Source organism: Palaemon carinicauda, chromosome 19 (assembly GCF_036898095.1).
Source record: "Palaemon carinicauda isolate YSFRI2023 chromosome 19, ASM3689809v2, whole genome shotgun sequence".
Classification (NCBI taxonomy): Eukaryota; Metazoa; Arthropoda; class Malacostraca; order Decapoda; family Palaemonidae; genus Palaemon; species Palaemon carinicauda.
Genome location: NC_090743.1, coordinates 119,043,449 through 119,065,070, shown reverse-complemented (window position 1 = coordinate 119,065,070; position 21,622 = coordinate 119,043,449). Strand labels below are relative to the sequence as shown.

General features: G+C 42.5%; 2 protein-coding genes across 3 annotated transcripts in view; one reads left to right on the top strand and one right to left on the bottom strand.

Annotated features, from left to right (window-relative positions):
• Positions 1-21,622, bottom strand: part of LOC137658792 (pre-mRNA-splicing factor CWC25 homolog) — a 585,361-nt gene that overhangs the window by 419,561 nt on the left and 144,178 nt on the right. The window lies entirely within an intron of this gene.
• Positions 1,175-21,622, top strand: part of LOC137658785 (uncharacterized) — a 71,510-nt gene continuing 51,062 nt past the window's right edge. The window contains exons 1-2 of one of the 2 annotated variants that reach the window (XM_068393814.1): positions 1,175-1,280; positions 4,989-5,135. In XM_068393814.1, the coding sequence (XP_068249915.1) occupies positions 5,114-5,135 (22 nt within the window). In that variant the 5' untranslated portion in view covers positions 1,175-1,280; positions 4,989-5,113. Of the gene's footprint in view, positions 1,487-4,988; positions 5,136-21,622 lie in introns of both variants that reach the window. The other variant, XM_068393813.1, reaches the window with a different exon arrangement.

Below are 21,622 nucleotides of genomic sequence, written 5' to 3'. Positions count from 1 at the left end.
CATTTTATTATTATTATTATTATTATTATTATTATTATTATTATTATTATTATTATTATTATTATTATTATTATTATCATTACCTAATCTACAACTCTAGTTAGAAAAGTAAGATGCTATAAGCCCAAGGGTTCCAACAGCGAAAATAGCTCAGTGAGAAAAGGAAACCAGGAAATAAATAAAGTAATGAAAATTAGAATAAAAGAATTTAAGAACAGTAACAACATTAAAATAATTTTTTCATATATAAACTATAAACACTTCAAAAGACATGAGGAAGAGAAATCATATAGAATAGTGTGACCTAGTGTACCCTCTCAAGCATGAGAAATCTATCCCAAAGCTATTGGAAGACCATGTTACAAAGGCTACGGCACTACCCATGAACTAGATAACAAAGGTTTGATTTTGGAGTGACCTCCAAGACCAGCTTACCATAGCTAAAGAGTCTCTTCCACCTTTAGCAAGAGGAAAGAAGTCACTGAACAATTATAGAGCAAGAAAAAATGTTTGGTAATCTCAGTGTTGTCAAGTGTGAGGAAAGCAGAGAATTTTTTTTTTTTAAATGTTTATAGTTTATATGTGAATGGTCTAATTTAATGTTAATACTGTTCTTGAAATATTTCATTTTGATTGTTTATTCTTCTCTTGTAGTTTATTTATTTCATTGAGTCCTGTCCTCACTGGGCTATTTTCCATATTGCAGCCCATGGGCTTATAACATCCTACTTTCATTAACAATACTTAGCATAACTTTCTGGCTCAAATTATGCTTAGCCTAAATGCCTGGTTGAAATTATGCTTGTCTTTAATGCCTGGGCATGGTCGCTGAAATAAATTGCATATAAACAGTTAATCATAAACCTGATAATTGATAGGCAAATGGAATCGAAAAGGAAAATAAAGGGTAAAAATTATATTATTCTTTGGTGTATTCAGTATCTAGCCGTCGTACGATGCAGTAATTCAGATGTTAGGAAGCGCAAAGCCAATATAAATTAATGATGAGGAATCATGATAGAAAAATTATCTTTGTAATATATTGTGATCTTACATATTCCAATAACTTGTTAATGATAAATAAGAATTATATTATTGTATTTGGTGAAGTAGATATTTTTTCCGATTAATAAGCGCTGCAATTTGAAGTGAACAGCCCCATCTAAAGGTAAACAAACAATTGTGACGTCACGTCATCCACATTAGTTGGTGGGTCTTTAAGTATAATTCTTGGAAAATAAAGAAAATGAAATTTGAAAACGCTCTTTGTACATAAAAATGTGCGTCAGGAGTTTTTTTCTTTATTCATAAAGAAATGTCTTAAAATAGATTCTAAACGTATGTGTAACTGCGCCACCAAAGCCTGTCGAGTGTCGTAGTCCGTATGCATTTTTGTAATGCTTAATCAAGATGCATTTGTTCCCACCTTATTGTAGGCCTATCCTTTTAGGCCTAGCTCTGTTTGTGGATGCCGTCAGACATGAAGGTAAGATTGACTAGAGTATTCTGTAATAGCTGTTAAGGCTGAAAAGGACTAAAAGTTTGTTGGCAATATAATGACAGTGGTTTGTGCTGTATGAATTATTATTATTATTATTATTATTATTATTATTATTATTATTATTATTATTATTATTTTTATAATTATTATTACTTGCTAAAGTACAACCCTAGTTGGAAAAGCAGGATGCTACAAGCCCTGGGCCCCAACAAGGAAAATAGCCCAGTGAGGAAATGAAACAACGATAAATAAAACATTAAGAACAAAAACAACATTGAAATAAATGTTTCCTATATAAACTATAAAAACTTCAACAAAACATGAGGAAGAGAAACTAAATAGAATAGTGTGCCTGAGTGTACCCTCAAGTAAGAAAACTCTACCCCAAGATCATGGTACGTACAGAGACTATGACACTACCCAAGACTAGAGAATAATGGTGTGACTTTGGAGTATCCTCCTAGAAGAGCTGCTTACCATAACTAAAGAGTCTCCTACCTTTACCATAACGAGAGTAGCCGCTGAACAATTACAGTGCAGTAATTAACACCTTTGGTAAAGAAGAATTGTATGGTAATCTCAGTGTTGTCAGATGTATAAAGACAGAGGAGAATCTGTAAGGAATAGGCCAGACTATTCAGCGTATGTGTACTCAAATGGAAAATGAACAGTAAATAGAGAGAAGGATATAATGTATTACTGTCTGACCAGTCAAAAGACCTCATAACTCTAGTGGTAGTATCTCAACAGGTGGTTGGTGCATTGGCCAACCTACTACCTTAAGAGCTTAGTAAATCATAGGAGGAATTGCAAAAAAATTATAAAAGATTTGAATAGAGGAAACAATAAATTATGAGTAAAACTTAGTAAAGGTTTAATGAAAATGCAGACAAGAAAAAAGTTATTGACATACTTAGCACAGTGGTAACGTGCTCGCCTAGCATTCGCATGGCAGCAGATCGACCCCCGCCCAGGACCGTGAGCTTAAGCTGTTTAATGGGGAGGCCACTGCTGTGGTTGGGCACCACAGTGGGGCGGTTCGGCTTGCCTGGCTGACGTTCTGGTGAGCATCTATTCTGATGAAACTGAAACCAGACACTTTTAACCTTTAACAGTTAGCTTTTACTCAGAATATGAGACATATAAAAAGGATAAGCATATGATGGTAAATAAGATGAGATTATGGAAGGTGAAATGTCACTTTCTCTAAAAAAAAAAAGATTATTTAATCAGATTATCCTATGCTTATGCATTAGAAACTTGTAGCCTTACTAAAGCCTTAGAAAATAAGTTAGTTACAACTCTTGTGTTTTATCCATATCTGACCATAAATATTGGGCATGCCACCCCTTAGCTAGTTTTCCTGACCCCTCTTATGAAAACAATTGGTAAAATTACAGTTTCAACCAAACTCCGATATCTGATATAAAAATATATGATAATATTTTGGTAGAATCACACCCACTGCCATTACTGCATGCCTTTACATAGGAGCTTGATTTTTTTTTTTTTCGCAAGCGAAGTGAGCGTACCGGGGAGCAAAAACTATTAGGCTATCAGAATATTACTGAAATCTAATGGTTTTTGCTATGCTGTACGCTCACCTTGCGAAAAAAGAAAAACATCACGCTCCTACTGTATGTACTGTATTGGCAGGAGATACAGGACTCTCTTAATAACTACAGTACAATGATGTGGTTCCACAGTGGGAAATTGTGATATTTGGGTTTGATAATACAGAAAACGGTATTATTATAGTTTCAACCAAATTTGGTAATCTACGATTTTTTTTTAACTTGCCATATTTTTTTTAGATGATTCATACTCAAAAGTTACTCGACTTCCGCAGATTAAGAGTTACGGAAATATTTGCCAATGAAGTTTGTATAATTGATATTTAACACTGTAATACTAACCCACTTGGTTAACACACCTACTAAAACATGCTCCACTTGCCAGAACATAGGAGCAGTGAGATAATGTTTTATTGCGAGCATACATCAGAGCAAAAACCAATGAATAATTAGTTGTATTTAGTAGCGAGGTATTTGTAATAATATTTTGATTAAGATTGCTACGGTGGACATTACCCCATAGAAAATGGGATGGAAAGTCACGTTTTCTATGTGTCTGGAAGTCTGGCCAACAAAACTCTGTTTTGACCTTGTTCCATTACTATTATTTGATTTTATTACGGTAACTTTTTTTATTACGATGTTTGGTGTTTTCAGGTTAGACAGCTTCTCTTACTGTACTCGTTTTCTGGGTTTTGTTATAGAACAGTTTAATATTAGTTAGGACACTGGAACTCAGATAAATGAATAGATCATTGCAGGACCACTATTTTGAATTCCATATACTACTGGCGAAAACCTCTAATAACGAAGTTACAGATTTTAATGGAAAATTTCCTGTTTTGCTCCTCTTGTCATTACCACAGGCCACAGGAGCTTCCTTCCATCCGGTAGTTCATAAAAGCCCTGATAGGACTAGAGCACAGGATGTCAGGTGTATTGGCTCTACTCTTGCCTTCAGGAGAAACCTGTTAGTAGGCCAGGTCTTGAAGGCCTGGGTCTGGAAAAGGTAGGCAACCTTCATGACCATTTACTTTTGAGAGGATAACCACAAGTCCTCTGATACCTTTCTGTTTGGACCTGTTATGGCTGCACAAGCTGTTGTGTAACCAGCCCAGCTCCCACAAGGAGCAACGATACATCTCGTCAGTGGTAAAAAGTCGATTTAGGTCTGAAATGAGCTGTAGTATGACCTTTTCTTCATTCTTCTGTTCCCCTTCTCATGACCAAGCAGTCAAAGCATTACATGCTGAGTCGTTCCAGATGCTGGTAAGTTACTCTTCAGATCTCCATTCTTTAGGTCTAAAGAAGTATCTCTCTCATATCCCCTTAACTAAGTGGGGTGATGGTATATCTTATACCAATGCATTGATCATCATACAAGGTGAATACTGTGCAGTATATCCAACTGGCATCTCCTTTGAAGGAAGGATATTTCTAATTTGATCAGATACATGCTGCATGTACAGGCCTGGTCCTATCAGCCTTTTGTCCCTAAATTCAGGTAGGAGGTTACTGGGGTCATCGCTTTGCTTTTGCACTGATCAAGCAGTGATCACTTCTAGGAAAGAAAATGAGCTATTTAGTTTTGGTTCCAAGGGGACTTCCAAGTCACCAAGCAGTGAGTCTCTCTAATTAAAGGAGTAAGTTTTGTGTGCCTCTCAGGAACAAATCACAAATTTGAAAAGTAAACTTTCTTCCTCAATCATCCCTCTCAATCCAGGGCCGAAAGGTCAAAAGTGAAGGCTCCTCGGCTGTAAAGGGGGCGGGGCTCCTTGTCCTGCACATTATTAAAAGACTCAGGTTTGTATGTCTAGGAAAAATACAAATTACTTAAAATATTTGTGATTAATTTTAAGGTTGCTGCTTTTAAAGAACATCTTGAGATGAAGATTTTTACTTATTTTTAACAGGTGTAGCCATTGGAAAATTGTGTACCACTGTGGAGGACTGTGATTTAAATTATGACGGCAGTATTGACTGTATTGATGGCTTATGTCAATGTAAACCCGGCATAGATGTGTACTATGACTTTAGGATGAATCCATACTGTTATAGCAGTAAGTATAGTGAGCTTTTAATATTTTGTTTATGGAATACTGTATTAAACATTATCTCGTTTATCAACATCATCACTATACCATACACTAGTTTCAAACTTAATTTCATTATAATAATTGTAGAACTGACCTACTGTGTGACTTGAAATCACATTATGCCCATATTCACAGTTTTTCAATATTAATCTTACCCGATAATCATGTAGCTGTCAACTCTGTTGCCGACAGAAATCTACGGTAGGGATACGCCAGCGATCGCTATACAGGTGGGGGTGAACACCACAGCGCCATCTGTGGTCAGGTACTCTAGTACTTCTTGTCAACACCACCTCAATTTTTCCTCTGTCGTGCCTCCGGCTAGACCTACATGGATACGCTGTTGATTCTGGAGTTATTGCTCACGATTTGGTGATGTATTTGCTCTAGAGTTTAGCCTTCGCTATTCAGGAAGCTATATTATTAGCTTAGCAAGTTTTTGGAATTAATTTGATTTAATTTTGGTACGAAGAGAGTATGAACTCTCTTTCACTTTTAAATGGCCGACCCTTCCCTTAGACGGAAGTGTTGGTGTCGAAGAGAGTATAGACTCTCTTAATTTTGCTTAACAAAGTTATAGATTTATATCTCTCCGCCTTTTATAGGCCTCTTTGATTAACTTCCTTTTATTATAAACTTATTAAAATTAATTTTTATATTTGTTTATATTCGACCTTTCCTAATAGTAGGCGGTCTTTTCTTGGAACCGAAGTTAATTAACTTTGAGCCCGTCATTTCGTTTTTACCTGTTAACATATTATGCTATTTTAATGTTTTTGAAAGAATTTCTTTGATAGTCTTGTACTGTTTTCAAAGTTGAACTAACGTTTTGTTTTGTCTCTGCAGTTGTTGACGTTCAGAACGTTCAACTTGCGCTCTATCGTTACGATAGAGAGAGAGTCTATCACGGTGTCACGTTGCAGTAAGAGTAAACCGATTCTAGCGTTTTGTTCATTCTTTCTTAGCTTAAATGGTTCTATTCTAATAAAGGAACTTTTTATTTGGGAAACCTTTCAGTTTTTTTCCTTTAACAATAATATGTTTTAACGATATATATAATTGGGCTCTTCTCTCAGGTGCTAAGTCAAGAGAGAGAGAGAGAGAGAGATAGAGACGGAGGGAGAGAGAGGAGGATAAACGTTTCGTTCAAGCGGGTAACGTTGTTATCGTTTTTGCTCTTCTCCCTAGTCTCTTTAGGGGAAGAAGGTAAACGTTTCTAGAGTTTTATTCTTGTTCTCAGACTTTATGCGGTGAGAGATTTTAAACGTAGTTTATTTGATCTAGTGTTTAATCTCTTTTCCAGCCACTGAATTATTTATCTTTCATTATGTTTTTCTGTTACATTGTAATACTGTCTTCGCAATTACTAACTTTTAATGAAGGATAGAATTGCGTGTTTCAGGTACAAACCACTTAAAGTTTCGAGTTCAGTGAAATAAGTGCAAACAGAAAATCAAAAGTGATACAGTGATAAGCGCAAAGTGTTACAGTGTTGCGTTCGAGGGTTCGTCTGTTCGTGCCAGTTGTTCGCCTAGTCTGGGACCTCTTACAAGCTCCCAAGCCCAGGGGAGAAGTAATGTCGAAGGACTTATGGGTTCAGCAGGCCTTGATCGACGAACAGACGTTGCCCTCCGTGGTTTCGGGTGTAACCAACTCACGTAGCCGACGTGATCACCCCACCCACTCAAAGACGAGAGAGCCCATTTATTCCTCTTCTGCGGAAGAGGTTTCTCGCAGAAACCATGGACCAAATCTTGCAGCTTTTAAGTGCAAGTCGGTCCCTTCCGCGCAAGTCCAACTCCTAGGTGGTGCCATTAGCACTGGGTCAGTTCGGACTTGCTGCAGTACGACAACTGCACACCTCCCAGAGAGGCAAGGTGGTATCGCAACAGACAGTAACTCCGTCTGTTGCCGCACCAGCTGTTTTAGACCCTCAGTTTCAACGGACAGTAGCTCCGTTTGTTGTTGTCTTTCTTAAACTCTAGTGGTCTATGCTGCTGACAATGCAGTCTCAGCTTGCGGTGTTGATGCAGGAGTTTCAGGCAGAGAAGGTTAACACACCTCCTCCTGCGAGCGCTCCTCCACCTCTACGCAGTCCAGCCTGCCAGACGTATGATGTTGAGGTTCCTCAAGCTACCTCCATGCGTGAGCTGCCGCATTGGGAGTTGCCAGATACCAGCTCTGTGCAGCAACCTCCACTTTCCTTGAGGCAGGAGCCTCTTGCCACGCGGCAACCTCCTCAACACTTGAGGCAGGAGCCTTATGCTTTGCAGCAACCTCCTCTACCCTTGAGGTAGGAGACTCATGCGTTGCGACTACCTCCTCCATCCTCGAGGCAGCTACCTCTTGCGGTGCGACAACCTCCACCATCCTCGAGGCAGCAACCTCAACTCCACCTCTGCGCAGTCCACCCTGCCAGACGTATGATGTTGAGGTTCCTCAACCTACCTCCACGCGTGAGCTGCCGCATTGGGAGTTGCCAGATACCAGCGCTATGCAGCAACCTCTTGCGTTGCGGCAACCTCCACCATCCTTGAGGCAGCAACCTCAACTCTTGCGGCAGCCACCTCCACTCTTGAGGCAAGAACCTCAACTCTTGAATGGGCTCTCGTGGCATGGTTGGTTTCGACCTGGCCTTTCATTAGAAGGGGCTAGCGTTCGATCCCAAGTATGAGGTAGAAATTTATTTCTATTTGAACACGATGTTGTGTTGATATTTATCCATATTGACTCATTAGGGGTAATTTGAATGAATTACTACCAATTGTGTCACGTGGTGGCCCGGGGAAATCTGGTAAAACTCGCTGGTAAAGAGACTGATGTCTCACCAGGTAAATCCTCGGACAGCTAGATTAGTGTCAGGTTCAGATTTCTTTAAAATCCTCCTCTACCCATGAGGCAGCCTCATGCTTATGAGGAGCCTCATGCTATGCGGCATCCTCCTCAAACCATGAGGCAAAAGCCTCATGCTATGCGGCAACCGCCTCAACCCATGAGGCAGGAGCCTCATACTATGCGGCATCCTCCTCAACGCATGCGGCATAAGCCTCATCCCTTGCAGCTTGAGCCTCATCCCATGCAGCATGAGTCTCATACCATGCAGCATGAGCCTCATCCCATGCAGCATGAGCCTCATCCCATGCAGCATAAGCCGCACGCCATGCAACATGCTCTGCTTACCTTACAGCATGCTCTACATACAGCATGCTCTGCATACCTTACCGCATGCTTCTCAGTCACACATCTTTGGTTGTTGCCAACTCACTAGACTGTCAAGCAGTTTCATAACGTTGCCTTCTAGTCTGCTGCTTTTGCACCAGTGAAACCCTCACTGAGAGAACTTAGCTTTTCTCGGATATGGTTCCTGTAGATGAGAAAGTGCTATTCTCCCTCCTTCTGATTTTCCCTTGAGGACTCTGTCATTTGGAGAGGAGCCTTTAGCTGCTTAGCCTCCTATGGACTTTTATTTAAGCATAGCATGCTTCCAGGGAGGGTAATGGTTCCACTTCAGTCGCTAACCCCGTCTGTTACCACACCTGCTACCCATAGACCTTGAGCTGTGTTGCAAGACATGCAGTCCAAGCTTAGTCCTTGTTAGAGGATTTTTTGTTTACGGAGTCAGTGTGTCACTGGGAAGACGTTCAACAACCAGCAGAAGTGTCTTGTTGTGACGCAGTGCGGCAACCTCAGCAACCCGAGAAGGAGTTGTCTGTACGACCCAGACAGTCTAGACAGCTTCGGGTTGTCACTGTACTTCCTCGCTTCCCCATGGTTGACAGTTCACAGACTGTGCAGCAGTACCATGATCTTGTGTCCGGCTCCGTCAGACGACTAGCTTTTAAGAGCTCCCACAAGTCGTCGCTGTCTGGAGATTCTCAGATGGACTATGGATCTGACCAAGGAACTGGGCCTCCTGGTCAATTTTGAGGAGTCCCAGCTCGTCCCATCCCAGACCATTGTCTACCTGGGTATGGATCTTCAGAGTCGAGCTTTTCGGGCTTTTCCGTCGGCCCCAAAGATATACTAAGCCCTAGATTGCATCCAGAGCATGCTGAGAAGGAACCGATGCTCAGTCAGGTAGTGGATGAGTCTAACAGGGACACTTTCATCGCTGGCACTGTTCATCGAGTTAGGGAGACCCCACCTCCCCCCCTTCAGTATCATCTAGCGGCTCACTGGATAAAGGACATGACGCTAGAGACGATCTCAGTTCCTGTTTCCGAAGAGAGGAGGTCTACTCTCACGTGGTGAAAGAACAGCTTTCTTCTCAAGGAAGTCTACCTTTGGCTGTTCAGAAACCCGACCGCCGTCTCTTCTCTGACGCATCAGACACGGGCTGGGGTGCGACTTTGAATGGACAGGAATGCTCGGGAACATGGAATCAGGAGCTAAGGACACTTCACATCTATTGCAAGGAGCTGTTGGCGGTTCATCTGACCTTGATAAACTTCAAGTCCCTCCAGCTTAACAAGGTGGTGGAGGTGGACTCTGACAACACCACAGCCTTGGCTTACATCTCCAAGCAGGGAGGGACTCATTCGTGGAAGTTGTTCTAGATCGCAAGGGACCTCCTCATCTGGTTAAAAGATCGAAAGCTCACGCTGGTAACGAGGTTCATTCAGGGCGATATGAATGTCATGGCAGATCGCCTTAGCCGGAAGGGTCAGGTCATCCCCACAGAGTGGACCCTTCACAAGAATGTTTGCAGCAGACTTTGGGCCCTGTGGGGTCAGCCAACCATAGATCTGTTCGCTACCTCGATAACCTAGAGGCTCCCGTTGTATTGTTCTCCGATTCCAGACCCAGCAGCAGTTCACGTGGATGCTTTTCTGCTGGATTGGTCCCATCTCGACCTGTATGCATTCCCGCCGTTCAAGATTGTCAACAGGGTACTTCAGAAGTTCGCCTCTCGCAAAGGGACACGGCTGACGTTGGTTGGCTCCGCTCTGGCCCGCGAGAGAATGGTTCATAGAGGTACTGCAATGGCTGGTCGACATTCCCAGGACTCTTCCTCTAGGAGTGGACCTTCTACGTCTACCTCACGTAAAGAAGGTACATCCAAACCTCCACGCTCTTCGTCTGACTGCCTTCAGACTTTCGAAAGACTCTCAAGAGCTAGGGGCTTTTCGAAGGAGGCAGCCAGAGCGATTGCCAGAGCAAGGAGGATATCCACTCTCAGAGTCTATCAGTCTAAAGGGGAAGTCTTCCGAAGCTGGTACAAGGCCAATGCAGTTTCCTCATCCAGTACCACTGTAACCCAGATTGCTGACTTCCTGTTACATCTAAGGAACGTAAGATCCCTTTCAGCTCCTACGATTAAGGGTTACAGAAGTATGTTGGCAGCGGTTTTCCGCCACAGAGGCTTGGATCTTTCCACCAACAAAGATCTACAGGACCTCCTTAGGTCTTTTAAGACCTCAAAGGAACGTCGGTTGTCCACTCCAGGCTGGAATCTAGACGTGGTCCTAAGGTTCCTTATGTCATCAAGATTTGAACCTCTCCAATCAGCCTCTTTTAAGGACCTCACATTAAAAACTCTTTTCCTCGTGTGCTTGACAACAGCTAAAAGAGTAAGTGAGATCCACGCCTTCAGCAGGAACATAGTTTTCACATCTGAAACGGCTACATGTTCCTTGCAGCTCGGTTTTTTGCTAAAACGAGCTTCCTTCACGTCCTTGGCCTAAGTCGTTCGAGATCCCAAGCCTGTCCAACTTGGTGGGGGACGAACTGGAGAGAGTACTTTGCCCAGTTAGAGCTCTTAGGTACTATCTAAAAAGGTCATAACCTTTACGAGGACAATCAGAAGCCTTATGGTGGGCTATCAAGAAGCCTTCTCTTCCAAGGTCTAAGAACTCAGTTTCTTACCTATTCAGGCTCCTGATTAGGGAAGCACATTCTCATCTGAAGGAAGAAGACCTTGCTTTGCTGAAGGTAAGGACACATGAAGTGAGAGCTGTGGCTACTTCAGTGGCCCTCTAACAGAACCGTTCTCTGCAGAGTGTTATGGATGCAACCTATTGGAGAAGCAAGTCAGTGTTCGCATCATTCTATCTCAAAGATGTCCAGTCTCTTTACGAGAACTGCTACACCCTGGGACCATTCGTAGCAACGAATGCAGTAGTAGGCGGGGGCTCAGCCACTACATTCCCATAATCCCATAATCCCATAACCTTTTTAACCTTTCTCTTGAATACTTTTTATGGGTTGTACGGTTGGCTAAGAAGCCTTCCACATCCTTGTTGATTTGGCGGGTGGTCAATTCTTTCTTGAGAAGCGCCGAGGTTAAAGGTTGTGATGAGGTCCTTTAGTATGGGTTGCAGCCCTTTATACTTCAGCACCTAAGAGTCGTTCAGCATCCTAAGAGGACCGCTACGCTCAGTAAGAAAGACGTACTTAATAAAGGCAGAGTAATGGTTCAAGTCGTCTTCCTTACCAGGTACTTATTTATTTTATGTTATTTTTGAATAACTAATAAAATAAAATACGGGATACTTAGCTTCTGTGTTAACATGTATGCTGGTCTCCACCCACCACCCTGGGTGTGAATCAGCTACATGATTATCGGGTAAGATTAATATTGAAAAATGTTATTTTCATTAGTAAAATAAATTTTTGAATATACTTACCCGATAATCATGATTTAATTGACCCACCCTTCCTCCCCATAGAGAACCAGTGGACCGAGGAAAAAATTGAGGTGGTGTTGACAAGAAGTACTAGAGTACCTGACCACAGATGGCGCTGTGGTGTTCACCCCCACCTGTATAGCGATCGCTGGCGTATCCCTACCGTAGATTTCTGTCGGCAACAGAGTTGACAGCTACATGATTATCGGGTAAGTATATTCAAAAATTTATTTTACTAATGAAAATAACATTTTTAAAGATCTTCAGTCACATAGATTGTTGTCTTCCAGACAAAAGAAGAGCTATCACTAATAGAAATACTACCTGGATCTATTACTAGCAGGAAGCACCCTTCACCTTCACTATTTTTTATCTATGAATGTTGACAGCTCAGCCAGAATTTCTCTGGATTTTGCATGGAAGTCTGACCAGTTTGTAGCATTTGCTAATCATTTCTTATACCTTTTTTTATTACTAACCATAATTCAACCTTTTCACTTTTTCCTGTAAATAAAAGTAAGTGACTAGTGCTGCATTGAGATATAGTCAATACTAACTCCACTTATACAAACTACTTTCATTTTCATAACTCAGGTTTGTTCCAACACAGAATACTTACCTCGAACTACTTTCTTATGAGTGTCTGGGATCTCCTCCCAACCGACCAGAGTTTTGTGTAATTTACCCTAGTCCCATTTTCTATGAGGGGTAACCTCAGGTGGAGTTGAACATGCCCTGAGGCTATCCCCCAGGTCAGAGAGCATGCTTGCTCAGGTCTCGATCTCCAGTAAGTTCTCTGGTCGCGTCGTGATAACATCTCGCCGCTCTCTCCTTACCCAGTGCGACCCTGTGTCCCCGACCCCCCTTTTGTGTCTTTCGCGGTCCCCATGTGGACCCATTATTATTATTATTATTATTACTATCCTAGCTACAGCCCTTTTTAGAAAAGCAAGATGCTTTAAGGCCAGGGGCTCCAATAGGGAAGAATAGCCCAGTGAGGAAGTGAAATAAGGAAATAAATAGCTGAAGAGAACAAATTAACAATAAATCATCCTTCCTACCCTTATCCTCTGTGTTTGTCGTGTAGGGGCAGCTTATGTTCTCCTACAGCCACGTGTCCGGAGTGCGAGTCCTGGAACGTGGTGCAGTGGGTGCGCTTCGGCACCAAGAAGAAGAATGCGTCCAAGAGGTCTCGTAGGAAGACGAGCCTCTCCTCGCCGCTTACTTCTCCCGATGCCTCGTCGAATGGAGCTTCTTTTTACAGCCATCTTCCCCTACCCAGAGTAGGGGATGAGGTAAGTCAGTTGTGGGGAAGTGCCCATTGCTCTTCCCCAGGAGTCGGAGTGGGTGCGGTAGAAGTACTAAAGGAGGGGTACTAGCTTCCCTTCCTAGCGGACCTCCACCTCGGATCCCAGATCAACAGGGGGAGTGGTTGGCATCCAGAGACCCCTGGAGAGTAGCAATATTGCAGGAAGAAGGCTCGGCAATGCTGGCGAAAGGGGCAGTAGAACCAGTCGGAAACCGAGTCCAGGGTTCTACAACAGGCTCTTCCCGGTGGAGAAGGCGACAGGGTTCTGGAGTCCTTTCAGCCCTCAACAATTCGGGTACAACACCGGCTTCAAGATGGACACTCCGAAGTTGGTCCTAGCGACCTTGAAGGAGGAGGACTGCCGAGGTCCATAGGCCTCGAAGCCGTCTGCTTCCAGGTCCCTGTTCATCCCTCCAACAGGAGGTTCTTATGGGAAAAATGGAATACCAAAACATGGCAGTTCAAAACCCTATGCTTCTGACTGTCAACAGTCCTCAGGGCTTCACGAAGGTCTTCTCAACAGTTTCAGGCTGGGCGTACGAACAGGACGTCCGCCAGATTCGGTACTTAGGTGACTGGTTGTTGCTTTCAGTCCCAGAGGAAGTACTGAGGGAGCAAGACGAGAAGCCCCTGCAGTTCTACAATGTCTTGAGTATCATCATCAACCTGGAGAAGTCCCGGCTGATTTCCTCCACCAGGATGACCTACCTAGGGTTGGTTCTAGACTCCCGGATGGCGAGGTCCTTCCCCTCCGCGGAGAAACTGGACACCCTGAAACAGATACTCTGGCCCTTCCTGTCGGGCCAACCCAGGAGAGCCAAGGTCTGGCGAAGACTGATAGGACTCCCCGCACTAGATAGTCCTGGTGTCCCCAGAGACGAAGGAAGTCCTGGGGTGGTAGCAATCGGAACGAACACCCTCAAGGGAATGCCCTTTTCTGCCTACCCTCTGGAGATGATCCTGTTCACTGACGTATCCAAGGAGAGCTGGGGTGCTCATCTTCTCAACAAAATGGCAAAAGGTAAATGGGAAGTCGAGGGGACGAACCTGCACATATACGTGCTGGACATGAGGATCGCACAAAGAGCGGGCCTAGAGATCGTCCATCTACCCCGGGGAAGCTCCGTGGATCCGGGGTGCGACAACGTCACGGTGGTGGCCTACGTGAAAGAGCAAGGAGGACTGAAGTCGAAGGAATGGTGCAATCTCACGATGGAGTTCCTAGAATGGGCTGAAGTGGAACAAATTCATTTTTCAGCCAGGTTCTCTCCGGGGAAGAGGAACGTCCTGGCCGACGGCCTCAACTGGAAGGGTCGAGTGGTCCCTACACCCAGAAGTGGTCAAAACCCTCTCCCTGAAGTGGGGCTCCCCGGTGTTCGACCTCTTCGCCACGAGACTAAACGCACAGCTCCCCGTGTTTTGTTTTCCTGTGTCAGATCCAGCAGCAACGTTCGAGGACACCTTCCAATGAGACGAACAGCCAACCTGTGGGTGACTTTGGTAGCGCCCTGGTGGCCAGAGAGGGAGTGGTTCGCGGATCTAAAGGAACTGGCATGCCTTACACCTGGGACACTTCCAGACAGACCAGACCTTCTCCGGCAGCCTCACTTCCAGAGGCTCCACGAAAACCCTTGGTCCCTCCTTCACGCGTGGAGGTTATCGAGTGTCTCCTGAAAAAGGAAGGATTTCCGTCGAGGACAGCATCAAGGATGACAGGGTACCTGAGGCGTTCGTCAGTCGAGGTGTACCAGGCGTAGTGGGCTACCTTTTCTAAGGGGTGTTCCTCGAAGAACATCAGGCCTTTAGGGGCCTCCATTCACGAGATAGCAGACTTCCTGGTCTATCTCAGGGACGAAGTGGGCATGTCCATCCCAAGTCTTCCTCCTGAAGGACATAGACCTGGGTGCCTCCAGGTAGATCTCGACGCTCTTTAAGGGCTTCGAGCAGTCGTTTTTCCACCAAGCCGTTAGAGTGCCCCAGGGGGATGTGGGTAGGGTACTTGAAGTTGATTTTGGTACCTCCCTTCGAGCCTCTAAAAGACATTCTAGACAAGGAGCGCACCCTCAAGGCAGTCTTTTGTTTAGCTCTGGCATCAGCAAAGAGTAGGTGAGATTCCTGGCTTGTCGTACGAGATCTCACACTCGAAGGGCTGGCGAGATACTACTTTCAGATTCTTACCCTCCTTCGTAGCCAAGACTCAGAATCCAGTTGTTTGGGACTCCAAAATAGAATTGTTCCCAGTGCCAGACATTCCTCGCTCGGACAACCCGAGGGACTTGCAGTATGGCAGTTATTAGAAAGGACAGCTAGACTTCATCCCGAGATCAAGAGTCTCTTCATTTTCCTCGGGACTGTGAAGGAGCCAGTCTCCAAGAACACTTTCTTCTTCTGGATAAGGCAAGTGATCGTCAGGCCCTACAGTAGTGCAGGGGCCCCCCTTTCCAGGAAAGCCCAGACCCCACAACATTAGGAGTCTAAATGCTTCATTGGCATTTGAGAAGAACATGGCAGTGGGCCAAAGCCTGAGGGCAGGTACTTGGTCTAACCAGTCGACCTTTACGGCTCACTGCTTGAAGGACTGCTCGAGAAAGTCCCTGGGCGGGTTCTCGCGCGGTCCCGTCATTTCCGCGCTCTAAATGGTTTAAGGGTGTAGCCCCAGTGGTAACTGCGGGTAGCGAGTCCAAGAGACACAGGTTCCTTCCTGAGCCCCCTTGTTCTTCCTTCCCCTATTCCCTTACCGGAAATGGCTCGGGTAGCCCCCCTGAAACTACCATGGGATACACTATCATTGGAAGGACATGTCTCCTAGGATTCTTGCAGAAGTGAGTTACATAGACACTAAGTTGGTTTTTTGCGTAGTTTTCCCTTTTTTCTCGTGTTTTCTTTGAGGTCAGCAGAACCTAGTCTCCTACCTAGGTTCCTCTTCTATTCTCGTCACGGTCTCTAGGTCCTGAAGGACACTCCCACCTCCTAAGGTATAGCCTAAGTCTCCTAAGAAAGTAGTTCGAGGTAAGTATTCTGTGTTGGAACAAATCACAAATTTTAAGTAATTTGTATTTTTCCTAACAATACTTACCTCGAACTACTTTCGGGTAATGGCCCGCCCATCCTACCCCGAGTGCCTTGCTGGACTTCATAGATACCTAAGCTATCAAGAACTTACTGGAGATCGAGACTTGAGCAAGCATGCTCTCTGACCTGGGGGATAGCCTCAGGGCATGTTCCACTCCACCTGAGGTTACCCTTCATAGAAAACGGGACTAGGGTAAACTACACAAAACTCTGGTCGGTTGGGAGGAGATCCCAGATACTCCTAAGAAAGTAGTTCGAGGTAAGTATTGTTAGGAATAATACAAATTACTTAAAATTTGTGATATTTTCTGGTGTTTGTCCTTTATTCTGGTAGTGTATCCAGATAAGACGTGCATGAAAATTTCTTTGGTTCGAGGGAAAAAAAAGTGTCATGGAACACATCATGGCTAATATGTTTAATGTACTGTACATAAAAAAAAACTATTTTATATTGGAAAAATACCTTTGTTCCTACATGACTACAAACCATTTGCTCCATACTATCAATATAAATGTTAGTGCAAGCTAGAAAACAGCTTTAAAACTTTAAACGATGTGTCAACAACCATACAGTACCGGTTGTTACCAGTGGTAGCGGTGGGAGGAGGAGTACCGCCACCTTGGTCACTTATACCATCTTCACTTTGATCTTAGCTGTGGTAGGAGAAGGATCCTTCCACATTCACTGGCTATGGCAAATTAGAATTTACTCTTAAGATTTGTTCCCATTGACGCTTGCATCACAGGGATTTTTTGCTTGTGATAGTTACAGGTGAGCAACTGTAGCCAAGAGCTTACCTTTACCACTTTGGATTTAGACTTTTCTGAAGTCTTAGGATGAGAAATCTCTAGAAAGGAAGTCACTTCCGTCTGTTTGCTGATCCGTGGGCGGATACATGCAAGCAACTTGCGTCCCTGGGGTTTGGAGTCCAACCTTGCGTATTGGAAGCTTATTGGAGCCAAGATAACTCAAAGGCTGTATTTATTTGAGGATGATACCTGATGGAGGTAAAATTGATTATCAATCTTTTTTTTCCTTCTACTATTTCAGTGAGACATTCTACTTCCATATATAATACTGTATCACATTTTGATATTGATGATATGATCAGAGATTATTATGATGTAACCAGTTGTTATAAGAATCAAGTGAATGATATAAAGCACACTGTTGTTAAATCTGCGATAGGTAGAATGGAAAGTTGATTGTTATTTTACATTGAACACTGATTTGATCAAATTTAATTTTTTATATACATTGGACATCAAAACCACTTGATAATATTGGTCAAGAAAAGATGGATCACCTGGTTGAAATAAAAAATCTGATCTCTTCATTTTCAGGTAGTCAGAAAGAAATTGGTAAAAGTGTTTGTTTGCATCTGCAGTGGTATAGATGAAGACAGGTTTAGATTTCAATCCTTGAAAAGTATTTTGTTTGAGGACTAAGGTCATAGTTTTTTAAAGAAAGGATGCGTCGAGTATCTTACATGAGAAAAGCTCTCAAATCCTTTATGATATTGATTGAAGGCTATAGGTATATTGTTAGGGTTCAAAGAATAAAACCAAAAAAAGAGATTGTCCTCCTACAAAGCAAGTAATGTCACAAAGCTACCTTGTCTGAGGGAAGGATCATGATGTTTATCTTGCATTATGCCATTAAAACTACAAAACATATGCCAGTTATGATGATCCTGATCGTCTTATGTGTTCAACTGTGGATAAATGAAGCGTCTCATCCTCTTATGTTTTATGACCTTTACAAGTTAATTTAATTTCTAATAATAACATCAGTTTACAGACATGGATACTGTTTAGTTCAGTGTCAGGTTACTGTACTCAAAGACCATTGAAGCTAGTACTGTACTTTGTTAATCATTTCCCACTGACCTTGTGATGTTGAGGTCTGATAGAAAGACATTAGAAAACCTAGTTTATTTGATGCAAACTTTTCAATATACCTTTATAACAAGATAAAGATAGATAATTCACAAAGATGAATCCATACACTTTTATTTTAGCTCCGATGGTTTGCTTAATCTGGCTGGGCTACTCCATTACTGTACAATACTTCCATTTTGATCTTGAGAGCACCTCGTAAAATTCCATCACCTTCACATCCCAGACTTAGATACTAAATGGTAAAAACCTGAATACATTACATTGTTTTGAAGTGTCCTATTGCCTGAACACTTTTTTGACACCTTCACAACCTTTTTAGGACCTATGGAGGTGTCCACCCAGCTAGATTACTTATCAATTTTGACTCATATTTCTTATTGTTAATAATTTCTGCAGTGCATTGATATATTTTAACCTCTCTACAGTCACTGTTGCTCTCTCTGTTCGACCGGTTGCATCCTTATACTGTTCACTGTGTTGTTATCTCTAGAGCTCATCTAGTCAATTTGTTACTGTACATTGATTGTAAAAGTTATAAATTTTGTAATGCTTTTTATTTGAAAAATCTATTTGTTTCTACTACAGTATGTGAAGATGGTAAGTCATCTCGGTAATTAGAATTAAGGGCTGATTTGTTGATATTTGAGCTCACAATGTTAGTGCATTTTTCTTCTTCATAAATATCTATGATACATTTTTGCTCTTTATAGTGTAAGATATCTTGTTGATTTTTTAGTCTTCTGAGTATCACTCATCTGGAATTATTTTTTGCGTAAGCGGACTCCAGGTATTACCCAATTTCTCTGTAATTAGGCAATGTAAAAGTCCATTTGTCACATCAAATGGTAATATGCTTCATGTAAGGAGTCATCCAAAAGATAAAGTTTTCTTTGGTTGTACTGACAACAAGAAGGGAAGGACGAATCATCTCTTGACTTTAGTAACTTGATAGAGCTTAGTGCCACTGCATTGGAATCCCACCAATGATTGTACTGTACTGTGCAGTATATCACATAAGACTGTCGGGGTAAAAGGTTTTTTCCTGATTTGTTCTATTTACAGAAGTTATTGCTATTTCAATGAAACTCCCTTGATGATCATATCGCCTCTTCTACAGAAGTTCGGTTTAATCAGCACTTGTAAGATTTAGAAAATTAAAAGATTTTCCCATTTTCCGTCGCTTCAACCAGTACGGCTCCTTAACAAAGGAATAGAGCCTGCTAGTGGTAAGTGGTAGGAGGCCCAGATTGTCGCATTAGGAAATATAGTTTTTAGTTTACTCCATCGACTGGCAGTGACCGAACACACACTCATTGTTTACATAATGCATTTTAAGATGTGTTCTCTTTGTTTGGTTTACAAGTATTGCTGTGTTTTCCTGGTTTAGTTTACAATTATTGCCTGGAATATGGACAGGAATTATTTCTTGGAGATCATGTTCCGCATTCCCTTGTATCATGTTGGGGGCAGTTCTTTGATTTGAATCATCGTTGTTAAGAGTGTGTTTCTTTCTCGGTACCACTAATGTATGCATCAGTGTTTGACGATCAAGGTAATAGTTCTTGCAAGCCATGGAAGACTAGGCTAGTTAATTGTAGTGGCATGACAATGATATTGACACAATGCCACCTATAGACAGTGCACAAGTTCAACCATTTTTCAATATTAATCTTACCCGATGATCATGTAGCTGTCAACTCTGTTGCCCGACAGAAATCTACGGTCGGGATACGCCAGCGATCGCTATACAGGTGGGGGTGTACACAACAGCGCCATCTGTGGTCAGGTACTCCAGTACTTCTTGTCAACAAGACCTCAATTTTTCCTCTGTCGTGCCACCGGCAAGACCTACTTGGATACGCTGTTGATTCTGGAGTTATTGTTCACGATTTGGTGATGTATTTGCTCTAGAGTTTAGCCTTCGCTATTCAGGAAGCTTTATCATTAGCTTAGCAAGCTTTTGGAATTAATTTGATTTAATTATGGTGACGAAGAGAGTATGGACTCTCTTTCACTTTTAAATGGCCGACCCTTCCCTTAGACGGAAGTGTTGGTGTCGAAGAGAGTATAGACTGTCTTTCACTTTTTATGACCGACCCTTCCCTTAGACGGAAGTGTGTTTAGGTTTTTGGTAATTTTGCTTAACAAAGTTATAGATTTAGTTTATATCTCTCCGCCATTTATAGGCCTCTTCGATTAACTTTCCATCTATTATAAACTTATAAAACTTAAATTTTATGTTTGTTTATATGCGACCTTTCCTAATAGTAGGCGGTCCTTACTTGGAACCGAAGTTAATTAACATTGAGCTCGTCATATCGTTTTTCCTGTTAAGAATTTATGCTATTTTAATTTTATGTTTTTGAAAGAATTTCTTTGATAAGTCTCGTACTGTTTTCAAAGTTGAACTAACGTTTTGTTTAGTCTCCGCAGTTGTTGACGTTCAGAACGTTCAACTTGCGCTCTATCGTTACGATAGAGAGAGAGTATTCACGGTTTCACGTTGCAGTAAGAGTAAACCGATTCTAGCGTTTCGTTCATTCTTTCTTAGCTTAAATGGTTTTAATTCTAATAAAGGAGCTTTTTATTTGGGAAACCTTTCAGTTTTTTTTCCTTTAACAAATAATATGTTTTAACGATATATATAATTGGGCTCATCTCTCAGGTTCTAAGTTAAGAGAGAGAGAGAGAGAGATAGAGACGGAGGGAGAGAGAGGAGGATAAACGTTTCGTTCAAGCGGGTAACGTTGTTCTCGTTTTTTGCTCTTCTCCCTAGTCGATAGAGGGGAAGAAGGTAAAACGTTTCTAGAGTTTTATTCTTGTTCCCAGGCTTTATGCGGTGAGATATTTTAAACGTAGTTTATTTGATCTAGTGTTTAGTCTCTTTTGCAGCCACTGAATTCTTTATCTTTCATTATGTTTTTCTGTTACATTGTAATACTGTTTTCGCAATTACTACCTTTTAATGAAGGATAGGATTGCGTTTTTCAGGTACAAACCACTTAAAGTTTTGAGTTCAGTGAAATAAGTGCAAACAGAAAATCAAAAGTGATAAAGTGATATGCGCAAAGTGTTACAGTGTTGCGTTCGAGGGTTCGTCTGTTCGTGCCAGTGGTTCACCTAGTCTGGGACCTCTTACAAGCTCCCAAGCCCAGGGGAGAAGTAATGTCGAAGGACTTATGGGTTCCTCAGGCCTTGATCGACGAACAGACGTTTCCCTCTGTGGTTTCGGGTGTATCTACACACGTTGCCGACGTGATCACCCCACCCACACAAAGACGAGAGAGCCCATTTATTCCTCGTCTGCGGAAGAGGTTTCTCGCAGAAACCATGGACCAAATCTTGCAGCTTTTAAGTGCAAGTCGGTCCCTTCCGCGCAAGTCCAACGGCCTAGGTGTAGCCACTGGGTCAGTTCGGACTCGCTGCAGTACGACAACTGCACACCTCCTAAGAGAGGCTAGGTGGTACCGCAACAGGCAGTAACTCCGTCTGTTGCCGCACCAGCTGTTTTAGACCCTCAGTCACAACGGACAGTAGCTCCG